Source organism: Salvelinus namaycush, chromosome 2 (genome assembly GCF_016432855.1).
Source record: "Salvelinus namaycush isolate Seneca chromosome 2, SaNama_1.0, whole genome shotgun sequence".
Taxonomy (NCBI): Eukaryota; Metazoa; Chordata; class Actinopteri; order Salmoniformes; family Salmonidae; genus Salvelinus; species Salvelinus namaycush.
This window is the reverse complement of record NC_052308.1, coordinates 23,441,706-23,461,446: the sequence shown is the minus strand read 5'-3', so window position 1 is coordinate 23,461,446 and position 19,741 is coordinate 23,441,706. Positions and strand designations below refer to the sequence as shown.

Below are 19,741 nucleotides of genomic sequence, written 5' to 3'. Positions count from 1 at the left end.
TCACTATCTCCTTTCCCTCTTGCTGGTCTAGCTGGTGCAGTTAGTCTCTCTAACTCCCCATTACACTCTTGCGCTCACTCTCTCTCTCGCTCTCTCTCTTTCTCTGTCTCTGTCTCTCTCTCTCTTGCTCTCTCACTCTCCCTCCTGCGCTGCCTCCCTCCCTCTCTCCCGCCCTCATTGTGGAGATCTTTAAAGCTCCCAGCAGCACACAGTCCTCTCCTGCCTGGGAAACATGTCAGCCATTCTGGACCTGGACCAGATCGCATGCTCTGGGAATGCAGTGGTGAGTGCGTCTGACTGACACACCTCGCTGGGTTTAGTTTCACGGGGCTGGGTCAGGGTCTGGGTAGAGAGACCCCGGATCTATGGGAGGGGCTGGTCTTCCTGGCTGGTTGGCAGAATACCTGCCTGCCTAACTGCCTCTTCAGACAGCCAGCCGTTTCAGTGTGCAGAGAGGGGTTTGTGCGGGTGGACACTGTATTTGTGTGTTTGAGTGCACTTACTGTCGAGACTGTTCGTAATATGTGTGCGGGGGATTGCATGTTTGTGTGAGTGAGTACGTATATTTGTGCATGCGTGTGTTTTCAACATAGATGTCATGAATATGTTATTGTGCGTTGTAGGTGCATGTCAATATAATGGCATGAAATATGAATGTGCGTAAGCGTTCAGGAGTCTGAGCATACAGGAGAATATGGGTATGTGTGTGTGTGTGTGTGCTCGTCTCTGCACATTCTGCATTTTTTGTGTCTGTGTTTGCCAGATCGTGAAGAGAAAAGAGCAATTTTCTTTGTACAGATCAGTGGTGACAGTGACCAGCTAAACAGGCCTTGCGATCCCTGTGTATGTATCCGTATGAACTGCAACAATATGACAGTGAAAAGGAACTGATCTTTCACCCACATAGCAACAACAGATGTGCAGTCTGAAAGATATCCTACAAGTGCCTTTCCAGGCTAAATGCTGTTTTCAACCCCATGACATAGACAGGCTCTCTCTGGTCTTGAATTGCCAAAATAAAGGAAACACCAACATAAAGTGTCTTAATAGGGTGTTGGGCCACCATGAGTCAGAACAGCTTCAATGCGCCTTGGCATAGAAGTGTCTGGGACTCTATTGGAGGGACCATTCTTCCATGAGAAATGCCATCATTTGGTGTTTTATTGATGGTGGTGGAAAACGCTGTCTCAGGCGCCGCTCCAGAATCTCCCATAAGTGTTCAATTGAGTTGAGATCTGGTGACTGAGACACACAGACACACACCCTTGGCAGGAATAGGTGAGGCATGACACATTACTCTGCCTTTTTACTTTCCCTCACCTTTTCCTTCTCTCTCTCCTCACCCTCTCTATCCTCACCCTCTCTATCCTCTCCCTCTCTCTCCTCACCCTCTCTCTCCTCTCCCCTCCTCCTCAGTCTCCCTCTCCTCATTATTTCCCTCTTTTCCTTCTCTGTGTGACTGTGTTTCCATCTTTGGCAAATTCCACTGGGTGTCACTGCAGACACCTCTCAGCTTAGCCCTCCATCTGTTATAGATCATTATCAGCCATCTCTGACAATACACAAACCTAAACCCCACATTAACATTCTCCTCCACATTCTATGAAGTTTATCTAAACCCCCATTGCAGAAGCCTCGTTCCACTATTGTTAATTAAGGGTAAACGGGTCGCAGTAGCCATTGCAGTGCTCACTACTCTTCCCCCTCCCTGTCCAGGCCAGCAGCCCCACCCCAGGTCTGTTTGCGTCTGAGGCTCAACTGCGGTGTGTGTGTGTGTGTGTGTGTGTGTGTGTGTGTGTGTGTGTGTGTGTGTGTGTGTGTGTGTGTGTGTGTGTGTGTGTGTGTGTGTGTGTGTGTGTGTGTGTGTGTGTGTGTGTGTGTGTGTGTGTGTGTGTGTGTGTGTGTGTAAAGGGATAGAGGTGAAGGGAAGAAGCAAAACAGAGTGTGAGCATGTCTTACTCCTAGATAGATCAATACTACCCAAAGACAAGGATCTGAGGTACACTACATGACCAAAGGTATGTGGACACCTGCTTGTCAAACATCTCATTCCAAAATTATGGGCATTGATATGGAGTTGGTCCCCCCTTTGCTGCTATAACATCCACTCTTCTGGGAAGGCTTTCCACTAGATGTTGGAAAATTGCTGCAGGGACTTGCTTCCATTCAGCCACAAGAGCATTAGTGAGGTCAGACACTGATGTTGGGGGATTAGGCCTGGCTCGCAGTCAGCGTTCCAATTCCTCCCAAAGGTGTTCGATTGGGTTGAGGTCAGGGCTCTGTGCAGGCCAGTCAAGTTCTTCCACACCAATCTCGAAAACCACTTCTGTTTGGAACTCGCTTTGTGCACGAGGGCATTGTCATACTGAAACAGGAAAGGGCATTCCCCAAACTGTTGCCACAAAGTTGGAAGTGCAGAATCGTCCAGAATGTCATTGTATGCTGTAGCGTTAAGATTTCCCTTCACTGGAACTAAGGGGCCTAGCCCGAACCATGAAAAACAGCCCCAGCATTATTCCTCCTCCACCAAATGTTACAGTTGGCACTATGCATTGGGGCAGGTCGTGTTCTCCTGGCGTTCGCCAAACCCAAAATTTGTCCGTCGGACTGCCAGGTGTTGAAGCGTGATTCATCACTCCAGAGAACGCGTTTCCAATACTCCAGAGTCCAATGGTGGCAAGCTTTACACCACTCCAGTCGACGCTTGGCATTGCACATGGTGTGCGGCTGCTCAACCCATTTCATGAAGCTCCCGACGAACAGTTCTTGTGCTGACGTTGTTTCCATTGGCAGTTTGGAACTCGGTAGTGAGTGTTGTAAGCGAGGACAGAATATTTTTACGCGTTTCAGCACTCGGCGGTCCCGTTCTGTGAGCTTGTGTGGCCTACTACTTCGCAGCTGAGCCATTGTTACTCCTAGACGTTTTCACTTCACAGTAACAGCACTTACAGTTGACAGCGGGGCAGCTCTAGCAGGGCAGAAATATGACGAACTGACTTGTTGAAAAGGTGGCATCCTATGATGGAGCCAAGTTGAAAGTCACTGAGCTCTTCAGTAAGGCCATTCTACTGCCAATGTTTGTCTATGGAGATTGCATGGCTGTGTGCTCGATTTTATACACATGTCAGCAACGGGTGTGGAAGAAATAGCCAATCCACTCATTTGAAGGGGTGTCCACATACTTTTGAATATATAGTGTAGATGACTGGATTGAGGTAGATGACTGGATCTGAGGTAGATGACTGGATCTGAGGTAGATGACTGGATCTGAGGTAGATGACTGGATTGAGGCAGATGACTGGATCTGAGGCAGATGACTGGATCTGAGGTAGATGACGTGTTTAACTTAACTTCTGGGGACCAGAAGTCCCCACAAGAATAGTAAACTAACAAAAATGTTACCAACTGGGGACATTTTGTTAGTACTCACAAGGTCAAATGCTATTACTAGTTCGAATTAGTGTTAGGGTTAGAATTAGGTTTAGGGTTAGGATCTAGAGTTAGGTTCAGGGTTAGCGTTAAGGTTAAGGTTAGGTTTTGGGGTTAAGGTTAGGGTAAGGGTTAGTTAGGTTTAGGTTTAGGTTTAGGGTTAGGAGTTAGGGAAAATAGCATTTTGAATGGGACTGTGTGTGTGTGCGCGCACGTGTTGATGTTTTGTGTGTTGGTGTTGTGTGTGTTGGTGATGTGTGTCTGTGTGTGAGTTCAAATCTGCGTCTCTGGGTGTGTGTGTGTATTCATCCCATTTATTTAAATAATTGTTGTTTCCCCACTCATTGTGTCCTTGTTGCTATCCTCTTCTCAAACCCTTAAAACTCTCCTGTAGCAACACAGAAGGGACTGTTTCAATTTTTAAAGTTTCTCTTATTTTTTATACTACGTTCATATATACAACAGATAATAGTAAAGGCGTTAGTTAACCTGTTACATGTGTCTTCGTGTTTCTGTTCTGCTGTTTGTGTCTCCACTCCGTGGGTGTCTGGTTGATTATTACTGCATGTACTTGTCTCTGTCATTTCATTGAAGACTTAATCTGACAATAACCTCATATTAGTGCATTTTAAAGCATATAAAATGGCTGGTATGTCTGATTGAGATCTCAGACAGAGATACTGCTGCCTTGTCCTTGACAGGAAGGTTTAACCTTCACCATCTCCAGAGGAACTTTGATAGCCACCATTCTCATTTCTAAAATGGTGCCTGCTGCAGTATTCCCAGCCCTGATTCTGAGCAGAGGAGGCTCCCCTCTCTCTCTCTCTCTCTCTCTCTCTCTCTCTCTCTCTCTCTCTCTCTCTCTCTCTCTCTCTCTCTCTCTCTCTCTCTCTCTCTCTCTCTCTCTCTCTCTCTCTCTCTCTCTCTCTCTCTCTCTCTCTCTCTCTCTCTCTCTCTCTCTCTCTCTCTCTCTCTCTCTCTCTCTCTCTCTCTCTCTCTCTCTCTCTCTCTCTCTCTCTCTCTCTCTCTCTCTCTCTCTCTCTCTCTCTCTCTCTCTCTCTCTCTCTCTCTCTCTCTCTCTCTCTCTCTCTCTCTCTCTCTCTCTCTCTCTCTCTCTCTCTCTCTCTCTCTCTCTCTCTCTCTCTCTCTCTCTCTCTCTCTCTCTCTCTCTCTCTCTCTCTCTCTCTCTTTCTTTATTATTGATGACCACTGGGCCCTGAGACTAGGCCCAGCACTCCCTCATGCTGTTAAATACACACCCACACTCAGATACGCAGTCCCAAGTCATGCCGACCTTGCGCCGTGTTGTGGTGTGTGACGTCAGCAGATACTTCTGTCACGAGTCTAGAAGGTCCAGGATAGGTCTGTAGAACGTTTGGAGGCACGCCAGGGAATGATGCTGTTATTTTCTTGGTGTGTTACATCCCTTCCTGTTTCAAGTCATGATATCGATGAAGCTCAGTAAGATGGTAATTTATTACTGTCTCATCTTTTTGGGCCTAATTTGCCCCTCTCACCAAGACTCATTTACACTGACAACTTAATGCACAGACTTGGAATCATAATGTTATGGATGGCTGTAGTCTCTGTAGTCTCTTATAAAGACATTTCCGCTCAGAGAGAGGCATGGAGAGAAATTAAGGCAGTTTCAGTGTCTGAATTTTAATAGCGGAGGGTTACTCCTCCCTGCAGTGGCAGCTTTCAGAGAAGGCGATGATTCTAGATTTTTGCGCAGTCATACCTCGGGAGCAGTGCATTTTAAAATCTCCAAGGGAACCAGCTGATCCTCTGCCCAGTGCTAACTCTCAGCTCTTCCTTGTCCCGTCTGAGAGGGCTCTGGAAAGGAGACAGGAAGCTCTGTAGTCTGTACACACTCAATCATAAATAAGTACTCACAGATGATTGGATTTTCAATTTGTTTGGCATTTATTGTCTTTCACATATCTGATTAATGATGTAGTAAGCTATTATTAGAATATGATCCATAAATCTCTGTCCACATCCCACCCACTCCAGAGCCCCCAACACAGACCCAGAGGCTCTTTGTGTAGATTGAAAAAGATTGGATATGGAAAAACAATGTTTAAAATATCCTAGACCTCAAGGGCCTGTTGGGTCTGTCTGGCCACCAGGATGTCTCCCTCCCTACTTCCATACTGTTTACATCTGTCTCCCAACACCCTGACCTATCTGTTCTCCTCTCTGATTGGCTGCAGGAGCATGATATCGAGACTACCCATGGCGTGCTCCATGTGACCATGAGGGGCGTTCCCAAGGGCAACCGGCCAGTCATCCTCACCTACCATGACATCGGCCTCAACCGTGAGTGTGCACGATTAAACCATATAGCATTATCTAAGACATTATCTAAGACATTATCTAAGATGCAGTGTGGTTTTAAACATGTAACATAACTTCTATGAGTAATACTTGAAGGTTTATGCCATGGTTCTGTGTTTGATGTATGATATGTACAGATTTGTGCCATTCTTGTGTATCTTGTTTCTAGATGTATTTTATTCTTTTTCTCTTATGAATGGGTTTGCATTGCTATCTTTTTGTTCCCCTCTCTGTACAGATAAGTCATGCTTCAACACGCTGTTTAACTTTGAGGACATGCTGGAGATCACGCAGCACTTTGCTGTGGTCCACGTGGACGCCCCCGGACAGCAGGAGGCGGCACCACCCTTCCCCACAGGGTACCAGTACCCTACTATGGACGAACTGTCTGAGATGCTGCCCTCGGTTATGACTCAGCTCAAGTGAGTGACATGGACATTGACCAGTTGACTCATTAGGTGATGATGGATAGACTGGAATGCCAGTAAGTTGGTGTTGCTGATGGTGTGATCTATTTCCTGATGTCCACAGGGTGAACAGTGTGATTGGGATTGGCGTGGGAGCAGGAGCCTACATCCTATCCCGGTTTGCAGTAAGTCTACATAACACTGACAGCAGCTCTCTCATCTGTCCATTTAAATTTTCTAAATCTCCTGTCTCTCTCAGTCTGGTCTATTACAGAGGTTGTATGTCAGTCTGTATATCAGTGCTTCACATCCAACCCATGCAGCAGCATTTCACCAGTCCTCTTGTTTATTATAAACCTTGCCATTCTGAGGGGGGCATATCACCTTGTTGTACTCTCAATCTCTCACTGTCCCTCTCGTGTTCTTCCTCTTTCTGCACTCAATGCCTGTTTGTTTTATAGCTCTGCTGAATTCTCTCTCTACAAGAGAGCAGAAAGAGCACGTAAAGAAGGAGTAGAGAGAGAGCACTGAAAGATGGAGGAGGAGGGGGGTGTGGGGTGGAATTAGTCTGGAGGATTTAGGAATCACAGAGTTGGATGTTCCTCTGGGGGTCTGCTCTCATTCAGAATTAATGAGCAAAATTTGATTTTCAAATTCCATCAGTTGGAATGAAATGGAAACAAGTTCGATTGGTAACAACTGTTGCTGCATTTGATTTAAAAACAGGACAAGCTTTCAGAGAAGTTGATGATTCTAGATTTTTGCGCAGTCATACCTCGGGAGCAGTGCATTTTAACATCTCCAAGGGAACCAGCTGATCCTCTGCCCGGTGCTAACTCTCAGCTCCTCCTTGTCCCGTCTGAGAGGGCTCTGGAAAGGAGACAGGAAGCTCTGTAGTCTGTACACACTCAGTCATAAGTACTCACACATGATTGGATTTTCAATTTGTTTGGCATTTATTGTCTTTCTCATATCTGATTAATGATGTAGTACGCTATTATTAGAATATGATCCATAAATCTCTGTCCACATCCCACCCACTCCAGAGCCCCCAACACAGACCCAGAGGCTCTTTGTGTGGATTGAAAAAGATTGGATATGGAAAAACAAGATATATTTTTTAAATGTTCTAGACCTCAAGGGCCTAGGAGTCCATTTATAAGGGTCACATAGTTGGATGTTCTTCTGGAGGTCTGCTCTCATTCTGAATTAATTAGATTTTCAAATTCCATAAACGTAGTTTCAGGTAACCAGCATCTCAGCAGCCTCTGTTGATACATCTGGCCTTTCTTGAAAATGACAAAAATTCTGAATGCAGTTTTAATGCCAATCACTACATCTCCCTAAGATGTTCATCATCATCATTCCTTCCTTACTATACCATTTATGAAGACTGGTATGCTCCTATACTACTTCACCTCATGTTGGGGACTGACATGTTGTTCCTCTCGCCTGCAGCTGAACAACCCTACTCTGGTAGAGGGCCTGGTTCTGATCAACGTGGATCCGTGTGCCGAGGGATGGATTGACTGGGCTGCCTCCAAGGTCAGTAGTTCTCTAACCAATCACCCATTTTTGAATGCAAAGCTATAGATCCTTGTGAACTCCCAGAAGACTGTCACTTTAGCTATGCGTTATTTATAGACCTTGTCCTGTTTTCTTCTCAACAGCTCTCTGGGTGGACCAGTAACATTGTGGACACTGTGATGGCTCATCACTTCAGCACTGTAAGTATGATGGGTTGGCATCTGCCCACCTTTGACTAGGAGTTCCATTCACCTTTGATAACCTGGTTTGAAAGTGAACATTTGTATAGTTTTAAAAGTGATATAAGACGACATCATGATACCATCCACACACATTCTGACGCCTTGTGTGTTCCTCCAGGATGAGCTGACAGACAACCAGGAGCTGGTCCAGACCTACCGCCTTCACATCGCCCAGGACATCAACCAGGACAACCTGGCCCTCTTCTGTGCCTCCTACAACGGGTACGCTGGGCAGGAGTGGAGAGGGAGCAGGGATTCACTCCTGCCCACCATAGTCGTTGGCTCTACTACTGGCTGGATGAATGTGGCTTTAACCTTTTCTTTTCCTTTTACAATAACAGTCGTCGGGATCTGGAAATCGAGAGGCCAGTCATTGGTCTTAATGAGGACACAGTGAACACACTGACGTGAGTTTCAACTGGTTTTACTGTGTTTTCGGGCAGTATGCAGAGGCGTCATGCCGATAGGGGGCACAGGGGCGCGTGCCCCCTCAGATTTGTCCTGTTTAAAATAATGATTATAATAATACAATAAATAAATACTACTAGCCACCTAGCAGCCTCCGATGTTTGGGGTGAATGGCACTACTGGCAGTATGCATTTGTATGCTCAAGCAGAACCTCCTCTTCCCCTCCAGGTGCCCTTCTCTGTTGGTGGTTGGAGACACATCTCCTGCAGTGGAGGCAGTGGTGAGTTAGTTAGGGTGGTTGTTGTTTAGCTTGTGATTATAGATCATGCACTTCTACATGCTTGTGTATATATAGTAGGATGATGGAATTAAATGTTGAATATCAGTTCCTTTATGTAATGAATTTAGTTAATTTACTCTCTTTAAACTTGTTTCAGGTGGAGTGCAATTCCAGGTTAAATCCAATCAAGACTACACTGTTTAAGGTGAGGCGAAGCATATCCTGTGTGTGTTATGCATTTTCCTCCTGAATAATCAATATTATATGCTAAGCTATTGCATCACGTGTAGCGACTCAGAAGTTCTCTCTTTCTCCCCCTTCTCTCTGTAGATGGCTGATTGTGGAGGCTTACCTCAGGTTGTGCAGGTGAGGTTTGATGATCTGAAAGTTATTATATGCTTATATAGCTTTTTAAATCATTGTCATAAAAATATATATTTTTGATAACTAACTTACTGTAATCTCCTCCACAGCCAGGGAAACTGGCAGAGGCCTTCAAGTACTTTGTTCAGGGTATGGGTTATAGTAAGTACATAACTCTCTTACTTTTCTTTGTAAATGTGTGATCTCAATAACCACTCCTTTCTAGCATGCAAAAAAAAATTATATATATACTTTACTCTCTGGAACTTTACTCTTATTGATTATCCACTAACAAGCTGTTTGGATTTGGAAAAACAATATCCAATCACGTATTTGTGGTTAAGATCTGTGTTCTCTATGTATTTCCTGTTGACGTGAGAAAAATAACAACTATTGCTCAATTAAATATTGTTTTCATCACGGTTTCCCATGAGCCTTTGTCAGACCCCCTCCTGGGTTTGGAGTGCAGCCAATAGTTTCTGAAAAGACCCTCTGTTTGTCACACTGGTCACGGAGAGGAGGCCGCCCCTCACGCCTCACAGCTGCCAATTCCTCTATCATCTTTGCAGTGTTGCATAGCCTCAGTTGTCAGTAGGTGAGAAATTGTGATTGTAGCATGAATGACTAGCACCAAAGATGTGCTGAACAGCAATTGACTTCCTGTTCAATTCTGCGTGGGAGAGACTCTCTCGACTTGCCTTGTGTACTTTTCTTTTCTACCCAAACTGTTTAAGATGCATCTCCTCCTGTGACACAAAGCAAAGCGCAGACTTAAACAGGCTCTATGTACTCTATAAATCTCAAATTAACTTCAAATTGACAGGCACCTGAACGTGCCTTACATTCAGCGATTTCCCCTTATAGAATACTAGCACAAATGATGGTTTAGTCAGGAATAGCCATGGACCAAAAGAGAAAAGCAAACTTTTTGAAAGATGAGATCACGGCGATGGTAGAGGAGATTGAAGACAGGCAACATGTATTATTCGGTGGACTAAATAGTGGGTTGACAAACAAAGCCAAACAGCTAGCTTGGGAGTTTGTCGCCGCTGCAGTGAACGAGGTGGGGCAGCAAGACAGAACTGTGGCTGATGTAAAAAATAAATGCTCTGACCTTAAACTGCAAGGGGGAAAAAAATAGCCATACATAACCAGCAGGAAAATCACTTAGGTCAAGTCTAGACTTTTTTATTTTTTACATTTTTATTTAACCTTTATTAAACCAGGTAGGCCAGCTGAGAACAAGTTCTCATTTACAACTGCGACCTGGCCAAGATAAAACAAAGCAGTGCGACAAAAACAACAACACAGAGTTACACGTGGAATAAACAAACGTACAGTCAACAACACAATAGAAAAAGTCTATATACAGTGTGTGCAAATGCGTGAGGAGGTAAGACAATAAATAGGCCAAAATAGCGAAGAAATTACAATTTAGCAAATTAACACTGGAGTGATAGATGTGCAGATGATGATGTGCAAGTAGAAATACTGGTGTGCAAAAGAGCAAAAAAGTTAATAAAAACAATATGGGGATGAGGTAGGTAGATTGGATGGGCTATTTACAGATGGGCTGTGTACAGCTGCAGCGATTGGTACGCTGCTCAGATAGCTGATGCTTAAAGTTAGTGAGGGAGATATGTCTCCAACTTCAGCGATTTTTGCAATTCGTTCCAGTCATTGGCAACAGAGAACTGGAAGGAAAGGATGCCAAAGTAGGTGTTGGCTTTGGGGATGACCAGTGAGATATACCTGCTGGAGCGTGTGCTACGGGTGGGTGTTGTTATGGTGACCAGTGAGCTGAGATAAGGTGAAGCTTTACCTAGCAAAGACTTATAGATGACCTGGAGCCAGTGGGTCTGGCGACGAATATGTAGCGAGGGCCAGTCGACGAGAGCATACAGGTCGCAGTGGTGGGTGGTATATGGGGCTTTGATGACAAAACTAATGGCACTGTGATAGACTGCATCCAGTTTGTTGAGTAGAGTGTTGGAGGCTATTTTGTAAATGACAACGCCGAAGTTGAGGATCAATAGGATAGTCCGTTTTACGAGGGTATGTTTGGCAGCGTGAGTGAAAGAGGCTATTTTTGCGAAATAGGAAGCCGATTCTAGATTTAATTTTGGATTGGAGATGTTTAATATGAGTCTGGAAGGAGAGTTTACAGTCTAGCCAGATTTGTAGTTGTCCACATATTCTAAGTCAGAACCGTCCAGAGTAGTGATGCTGGTCGGGCGGGCGGGTGTTGGCAACGATCGGTAGAAAAGCATGCATTTAGTTTTACTAGGGTCTAAGAGCAGTTGGAGGCCACGGAAGGAGTTGTGTATGGCATTGAAGCGTGTTTGGAGGTTTGTTAACACAGTGTCCAAAGAAGGGCCAGATGAATACAGAATGGTGTCGTCTGCGTAGTGGTGGATCAGGGAATCACCCGCAGCAAAAGCAACATCATTGATATATACAGAGAAAAGAGCCCGAGAATTGAACCCTGTGGTACTCCCATAGAGACTGCCATAGGTCCGGACAACAGGCCCTCCGATTTGACACACTAAACTTTATCTGAGAAGTAGTTGGTGAACCAGGCAAGGCAGTCATTTGAGAAACCAAGGCTGTTGAGTCTGCCGATAAGAATGTGGTGATTGACAGAGTCGAAAGCCTTGGCCAGGTCGATGAAGACGGCTGCACAGTACTGTCTTTTATCGATGGCGGTTATGATATCGTTTAGTACCTTGAGCGTGGCTGAGGTGTACCTGTGACCAGTTCGGTAACCGGATTGCACAGCAGAGAAGGTACGGTGGGATTCGAAATGGTCAGTAACTTGTTTGTTAACTTGGCTTTCGAAGACTTTAGAAAGGCAGGGCAGGATGGATATAGGTCTGTAACAGTTTGGGTCTAGAGTGTCACCCCCTTTGAAGAGGGGGATGACCGCTGCAGCTTTCCAATCTTTAGGGATCTCGGACGATATGAAAGAGAGGTTGAACAGACTGGTAAAAGGGGTTGCAACAATGGCGACGGATAATTTTAGAAAGAGAGGATCCAGATTGTCTAGCCCAACTGATTTGTACGGGTCCAGGTTTTGCAGCTTTTTCAGAACATCTGCTATCTGTATTTGGGTGAAGGAGAAGCTGGGGAGGCTTGGGCAAGTAGCTGCGGGGGGTGCGGAGCTGTTGGCCTGGGTTGGGGTAGCCAGGAGGAACGCATGGCCAGCCGTAGAGAAATGCTTATTGAAATTCTCGATTATCGTGGATTTATTGGTGGTGACAGTGTTTCCGAGCCTCAGTGCAGTGGGCAGCTGGGAGGAGGTGCTCTTATTCTCCATGGACTTTACAGTGTCCCAGAACTTTTTGGAATTAGTCCTACAGGATGCAAAGCTAGCCTTAGCTTTCCTAACTGACTATGTTTATTGGTTCCTGACGTCACTGAAAAGTTGCATATCACGGGGGATATTCGATGCTAATGCAGAACGCCACATTATGTTTTTGTGCTGGTCAAGGGCAGTCAAGTCTGGGGTGAACCAAGGGCTATATCTGTTCTGAGTTCTAAATTTTTTGAATGGGCATGCTTATTTAAGGTGGTGAGGAAAGCACTTTTAAAGAGCAACCAGGCATCCTCTACTGACGGGATGAGGTCAATATCCTTCCAGGATACCTTGGCCAGGTCGATTAGAAAGGCCTGCTCACTGAAGTGTTTTAGGGAGCGTTTGACAGTGATGAGGGGTGGTTGTTTGACCGCGGACCCATAGCGGATGCAGGCAATGAGGCATTGATCACTGAGATCCTGATTGAAAACAGCAGAGGTGTATTTGGAGGGCAAGTTGGGCAGGATAATATCTATGAGGGTGCCCATGTTTACGGATTTAGGGTTGTACCTGGTGGGTTCCTTGATAATTTGTGTGAGATTGAGGGCATCTAGTTTAGATTGTAGGACTCCCGGGGTGTTAAGCATATCCCAGTTTAGGTCACCTAGCAGAACATCTCTGAAGATAGATGGGGGGCAATCAATTCACATATGGTGTCCAGGGCACAGCTGGGAGCTGAGGGCGGTCTATAACAGGCAGCAAAAGTGAGAGATTTATTTCTGGAGAGATTCATTTTTAAATTTAGAAGCTCGAACTGTTTGGGCATAGACCTGGAAAGTAAGACAGAACTTTGCAAGCTATCTTTGCAGTAGATTGCAACTCCTCCCCCTTTGGCAGTTCTATCTTGACGGAAAATGTTGTAGTTGGGGATGGAAATCTCAGAATTATTGGTGGCCTTCCTAAGCCAGGATTCAGACACGGCGGCAAGGACATCAGGGTTGACGGAGTGTGCTAAAGCAGTGAGTAAAACAAACTTAGGGAAGAGGCTTCTGATGTTAACATGCATGAAACCAAGGCTTTTACGGTTACAGAAGTCAACAAATGAGAGGGCCTGGGGACACGCAGGGCCTGGGTTAACCTCCATATCACCCGAGGAACAGAGGAGGAGTAGGATGAGGGTATGGCTAAAGGCTATCAAAACTGGTCGTCTAGTGCGTTGTGGACAGATAATAAAAGGAGCAGATTTCTGGGCGTGGTAGGATAGTTTCAGGGCATAATGTACAGACAGGGATATGATAGGGTGCGGGTGGAGGTAAACCTAGAAATTGAGTGACGATAAGAGAGGTTGCATCTCTGGACGCACTAGTTATACTGGGTGAGGTCACTGCATGTGTGGGAGGTGGGACAAAAGAGGTATCTGAGGCATGTTGAGTGGGACTAGGGGCTCCGCAGTGAACTAAAACAATGATAACTATCCTAAACGACAGTATACAAGGCATATTGACAGAGAGAGACATAAAGCGAGGCATACAGCAATCACGTGTTGATTGGGAGAGCTAGCTAAGACAACAACGGGTAAGACATCAGATAGAGATAAGATAATTTCCACGTCAAAGTAAGGTAAATAACTACTTATACGTGGTTTTCTGCGTAAGTCATACTTAAGATCAAAATTGATCATAAGTCTGTTATATAAATGAGGCCCCAGCACAGTATTTCAATTGTAGTAGGCTCTTCTGTTTCCTCCCCCAGCCTTCCTCAGTGGGAGCACAGAATCACTCCCTGCAGAGGAAATGTCACAGCCAGATTAGAGTTGATTAAAGCCTCTTCTCATGCAGAGAAAGGTTCCGATTAGAAATAACAATTCAGCATGACATCAAACACCTTTCTGTGGTTACAGTTTCTCACAGTCGTGTAGCACAATAGATATCACGACGACATTTTTACATAACAGTATGAATGAGACAAGATGCCGTTTATCTTTCATCATCATCTTAGTATGAGTAATTCTGCTTTGTCCCTTTGAGCTATCTCTGTCTCTCCCCTACCTACCCCAGATAGAATCAGACCCAGGAAGAACACATCTTTTCTTTCCTTTGTCTCTGTGGAATACAGCAGTTGTCTTTCCCTTAAAAATTACTTATATTCATTACCTGCTCTTTCATGAACCTTAGTCCCTTTCAATATGTTCTCCTTTCTTCTTCTTTCAATCCTTTCCTCCCTCCATCAATGCTAACAGTTCCCTACGTTCTTCTCAGTCACCTGAGCAACGAATCAGGTACCAGGTTTTAAAGCAGTAGCAGTTGTAGATCAGTTGGCCTCGTACCAGTCTCCATTCAGCCTAACACACATTAGATGAATGTCAAGGTATGCTCAGAAAGTCATGACATATTGGTATTTTCAGTCATCTGTATTGTTCAATTAAGTGGAGAACTGTCTGCATACTTTGACATTTTGTTAGGTGGTTATGTTGCTCCTGTAAGCATCGATCTGCTTCTGACTGCCCTAAGTTTGATATGTTTTGCTTAATTTTGCCTTCATTTATATGTTTTTTCTGTGCTTTATGCTCTTATTGTATTGCCTTAATTGCATTCTTCTTGTCAGCGTCTTTGGCTTGAATACTGTATTTAAGCTTTTTCTTTATTTTATCGGTGCCTTTATTTTCTCAGATTTGTCTGCATGGTGAATATCTTCAGTATTTGTATGATTTATTAATGTAATTCCCAAACAGAGGGAACACGTCATAATGCTTCCTGCATTGCATGAAGTGCTCTACATTGTGACTGGAATGTTAACACTCCTGTGTTGTGTCGTAGTGCCCACGGCTGGAATGACTCGTCTGGCCCGATCCCGCACCACCTCCTCTACCAGCATCACCTCCATGGACAGCAGCCGCAGCCGCAACCTCAACAACCTGCTGGAGGGAGCCAACACCACCGAGGGCCTGGACAACCAGCCTGGGCCCCAGACCATGGAGGTCTCCTGCTAAACTTCCCTATCTCTTCCTCACTCCACACCGGGTAGCAGCCCTCAGTGGTGCCCCTATCCTCCTCCAGTAACTTATGTCTCCCTGTCTCTCTCTCCAACCCTGCTCCTAAGCTACTCAATGCCAGGGGGTTCTGTGATGAATTGTGTGATTAATATGAGAATATATATACAAATGCATATTAAATATTATACTGTATACACGTCAAACTTCCAGTCACAAGCGGAGGGGACAAAATAAGGAATGAGTCAGATATACATATACTGTATACTCAAAGGGTCTAGAGATGGTACGATCCCCCACCCATCATTTGATATGTGTGCATGTCTCCTTGTGCAAAGTGAATCTGGAGACTTACTCTTCCAGATTCAATTACTATATGTCCCTCCTCTTATTTTGTTTTTCCCATTATTGCCTTTCACGTATTTTATTTATTTGGTTCACCATGTGTCTGTGTGTAGAGGATTGGTTCCTGCGTCACAGGAGGGGTTGAAGAGTCCCATCTCTCACATCCACTGTAGCCCAAACACACACTCCCTCCTCAGTCCTTCTCTATTCCTCTTATCTAGAACATATTTACACTAAATACCTACATTCATTGCACATTTTTAGACCACTTTTTTAATTTATATTTTTTACGTTGTGAACTGTGAACACACGCCTCCTTTGATTGTGTGGCAAAGTGTAGATGTGTGATATACTGTACTGTACCTTGCTGCACTGCTCTGTTCTGCCAAGTCACTCCATTCACACTGTAGAATGATCACTCAAGCTGGGTACAAAACATAATACTCATGATTTTCAATACATTTCTCTGCATTGTGTTCTTTTCCCAGGTGTATGTGACAAAAAAACACATTAACAAATATATAGTGGCCCAGATGACAGAATGAATACACTGTATTTTGGTTGGACTAGGACATTTATACTTGCTTTTTAGGAGGAATATGGAAAAGCATAAAGAAAGGCAATAGGAAAGAACTGTGGGCCAATGTGATTGTGTAGATTACATTTTCCTTTCATCTGTGTGTTTTAAAAATGCTTTTTCTTTGTAATTGATGTCATCTTTTTCCTTTTTCTGTTTTACACTTTTGTAGTTTTTTTAGTCTGTTGACTCATCTCTTGAGTAGACATAGACAATGAATAACAACTTCAGCCTGTTATGATGTGGAAATGTGTTCAGTCTTCACTGAGGGTCAGTGGTGCTTCCCACTGTCTGCTGATTCAACTCATTTATACTACTGTACTACTAAATAAAGCTAGAAGATGAAAATAGTTCCTTTTCTTTGTTTATATCTTGTGTTTCCACGATAACACTCAATCTAATACTAGCAAAGGGTCAGGAAAAATGATCTGCATTTCAGATTTAAACAGGTGACATACTTCTGTTTTGTCTTGAATTAATCAAATTAACTACCATTTAACAACTCCAGGAATCGCATGCTGTCCAGGCTTTTGTACCTTCGTGCTACCCGAGACTTGATGTTATCATGAATTAAGGCAAACCGTGCCTTGTACAGTAGGTGTGCCTTACATCCTGAGTCCACCTCTCTTGTACTCTCACTTTTAATGGATGATGCGATGGAAGCTATCATATCATTCTGAATGATCCCAGAAAAGACAGTAGAAAGTTCCATATGTTCAGAAAGTAACACATCATAACGTGCAATTACCTCTGCAAGCTCCATGTAGTTGCCCATGTTAACGGAACTTTCCCTCTCTTTGTTGTCCTCTAAAAGCTCATTCTTGCATACCCAAAAATGCAGTGGTGTCGATAAACCGCTTGAGAACATCCCTGTCTCTTCTTACTTTCTCGTTGTGTTGTGTAGTTTGAATACGCAGATCTTCGTCCATTACATGATCGATTGTCATACTCGAGTAAAAGTAAAGATACCTTAATAGAAAATGACTCAAGTAAAAGGGAAAGTCAACCAGTATATACTACTTGAGTGAAAGTATAAAAGTATTTGGTTTTAAATATACTTAAGTATCAAAAGTAAATGCAATTGCTAAACTATACTTCAGTGTCAAAGGTAAAAGTAATAATGATTTCAAATTCCTTTTATTAGGCAAACCAGACAGCACCATGTTCTTGTTTTTTAAATTTACAGATAGTCAGGGGCAAACTCCAACACTCAGACATAATTCACAAATGAAGCATTTGTGTTTAGTGATTCCGCCAGATCAGAGGCAGTAGGGATGACCAGGGATGTTCTCTTGATAAGTGTGTGAATTGCACCATTTTCCTGTCCTGCTAAGCAGTCAAAATGTTACGAGTACTTTTGGGTGTCAGGGAAAACGTATGGAGTAAAAAGTAGATTATTTTCTTTAGAAGTGTAGTGAAGTAAAAGTAAAAGTTGTCAGAAATATAAATAGTAAAGTACAGATACCCCCAAAAAACGACTTAAGTAGTACATTAAAGTATTTTTACTGAAGTACTTTACACCACTGCTAACTGGACACAGAAATAAAGTTCTGAAACCAAGAAAACAATTCATAATATACCTCCCCGTCTCCTGTAATTCGATTTTTTTTTTATTTGAGTTGAATAATATCCCAAAAATTCTCAACTATCACTCTTTACTCTCTTCTTCTTCTTTGGTATAATGGCGTTTGCGACACTCTTCTCTCTGAATCTCTATTCAACAATGCCACCAAGCCTCTCAACACATAGAACCCCCATAATGCTCTGTGGCACAACCCCAATACAACACACTAGGTTAATTCTCTGATCCTAATCCTATGATTGGATGGACAATATGTCAGTTCATACTGAAAAAACTTTGATTGGTTGGAGGACGTCCTCCAGAAGTGGTCATAATTACCATGTATGTCTATGGAAGGGGGTGAGGCCTATGAGTTTCCTAGGTTTTGTATTGAAGTCAATGTAGCCAGAGGAGAATGGAAGCTAGCTGTCCTCCAGCTACACCATGGTGCTACCCCAGACAGTGCTGTTGAAGTTACTGTAGACCTTTATTGCAAAACAGTGTGTTTTAATTAATTATTTGGTGACATTAATATATTTAGTATAGTTTAATGTTTCACTATTTTAATTTTTATGAAATTTCACTGAGGAGGATGGTCCTCCCCTTCCTCTTCTGAGGAGCCTCACTGCACCATCAACAATAACCGGGGAGGTTTGTATGTCTTGGGGGTATGATCTTTGACCCTCCGTAACTTTCTCACTCATCATTATTCACGATTCATTCAGGATTATCCATAATCATGGTAGCATCCCCATTAATGTAGAAGTGTTCAGAAACATATTATATTCTTATTTACAATAAAGTGACTCCCAAATGACACAACGCATTATTTACTACTCATTTCAATTGGGCACAAAATAATCTGAAACACAACCAAAACAAACTGCAAATGCATCCAACAAGTTTGTAGAATCACACACTTTGATATAGTCATTCCGTGCTAGCAACACTGGGATCAAATACTAAACTTTTGACTAATTGACTTTTTAGGAATCTTTAGGGGTGCCAATCATTATTAAATCAATATGACTTGTTAAACAAAATCTCTTTCTCTGAGCAATTGCATTAGATTAAAATAATATAATTTCCGAAAAAATGTTGAGCATACGATACAGCTCAGTATTAGAATTATATATTTTATATAACAATTATTGCTAATCTTTATCAAGGGTGTCACTAATTTCGGGCCCCACTGTACATATCCTACTCATTACAGTATAGAATAATAATATATTTACAGTGCTGTGGAAAAAACACTGATCAAATGCATCATAACATTACAGGATGTAACATTCCTCTACTTCATTTGAATCTGCAACTTGTTTTCAGAGAAGCGTATACATATTACTGTAAATCTGACACAGTCCTCCCAGCTGGTGATGGTATTTTCGGTAGGCGTATACGTTCTTGTGGTGTATTCATGACTCAAAGCTCTGATGCTGATTGCTGATAGATTACATTAGCCTAGAAAAGTAGTATGTCATTTAAGCAGATTTTTATCTCATGTTTTTGTGCATCTGCAGAAATGCGATTTTAAGGACATGAAAAATGATGTCAACTCCTCGATACACACGGTTTTGTGTCAGGATGTCAGGAACTTTGGCATCACAGAAAGCTACTAGAGACATAAAAACCTGTCCTCATCTATCTACCCCCTCAGCCACAGTTGTGTAGATAGAGTACTCTCCCAAGAAACGGAGCAGAGGGAGACAGCTTCTCTTTCTCACGGATTGTGATAGAACAGTGTGTTGATCCCACACATTTGAATGTACAGGCAGACACTGAAGACAGGACACATAACACTCATGATCTTAGTTGCAGCACTGGTCTTTGCTGAGTGTATATCAGCTACCCAGAGGAGGATATAGACAGCTGTGTGTGGTGACCCATCATCATTACCCAACAGTTAAACACCAATTCAATAAGGTGAGTAAGTTTCAGTTTTACTTCAGAACTCATTAACATACAGTACAATGG

General features: G+C 43.3%; 1 protein-coding gene across 1 annotated transcript in view; it reads left to right on the top strand.

Moving 5' to 3' along the window:
• Positions 1 to 16,553, top strand: part of LOC120060308 (protein NDRG3-like) — a 59,944-nt gene extending 43,391 nt beyond the window's left edge. The window contains exons 4-15 of the mRNA XM_039009509.1: positions 5,646 to 5,751; positions 6,008 to 6,191; positions 6,301 to 6,361; positions 7,635 to 7,721; positions 7,847 to 7,903; positions 8,064 to 8,167; positions 8,287 to 8,352; positions 8,583 to 8,634; positions 8,792 to 8,839; positions 8,965 to 9,000; positions 9,108 to 9,159; positions 15,109 to 16,553. Coding sequence (XP_038865437.1) covers positions 5,646 to 5,751; positions 6,008 to 6,191; positions 6,301 to 6,361; positions 7,635 to 7,721; positions 7,847 to 7,903; positions 8,064 to 8,167; positions 8,287 to 8,352; positions 8,583 to 8,634; positions 8,792 to 8,839; positions 8,965 to 9,000; positions 9,108 to 9,159; positions 15,109 to 15,281 — 1,026 coding nt within the window. The 3' untranslated portion in view covers positions 15,282 to 16,553. The remainder of the gene's footprint in view (positions 1 to 5,645; positions 5,752 to 6,007; positions 6,192 to 6,300; positions 6,362 to 7,634; positions 7,722 to 7,846; positions 7,904 to 8,063; positions 8,168 to 8,286; positions 8,353 to 8,582; positions 8,635 to 8,791; positions 8,840 to 8,964; positions 9,001 to 9,107; positions 9,160 to 15,108) is intronic.
• The last annotated feature ends 3,188 nt before the right edge of the window (positions 16,554 to 19,741 follow it).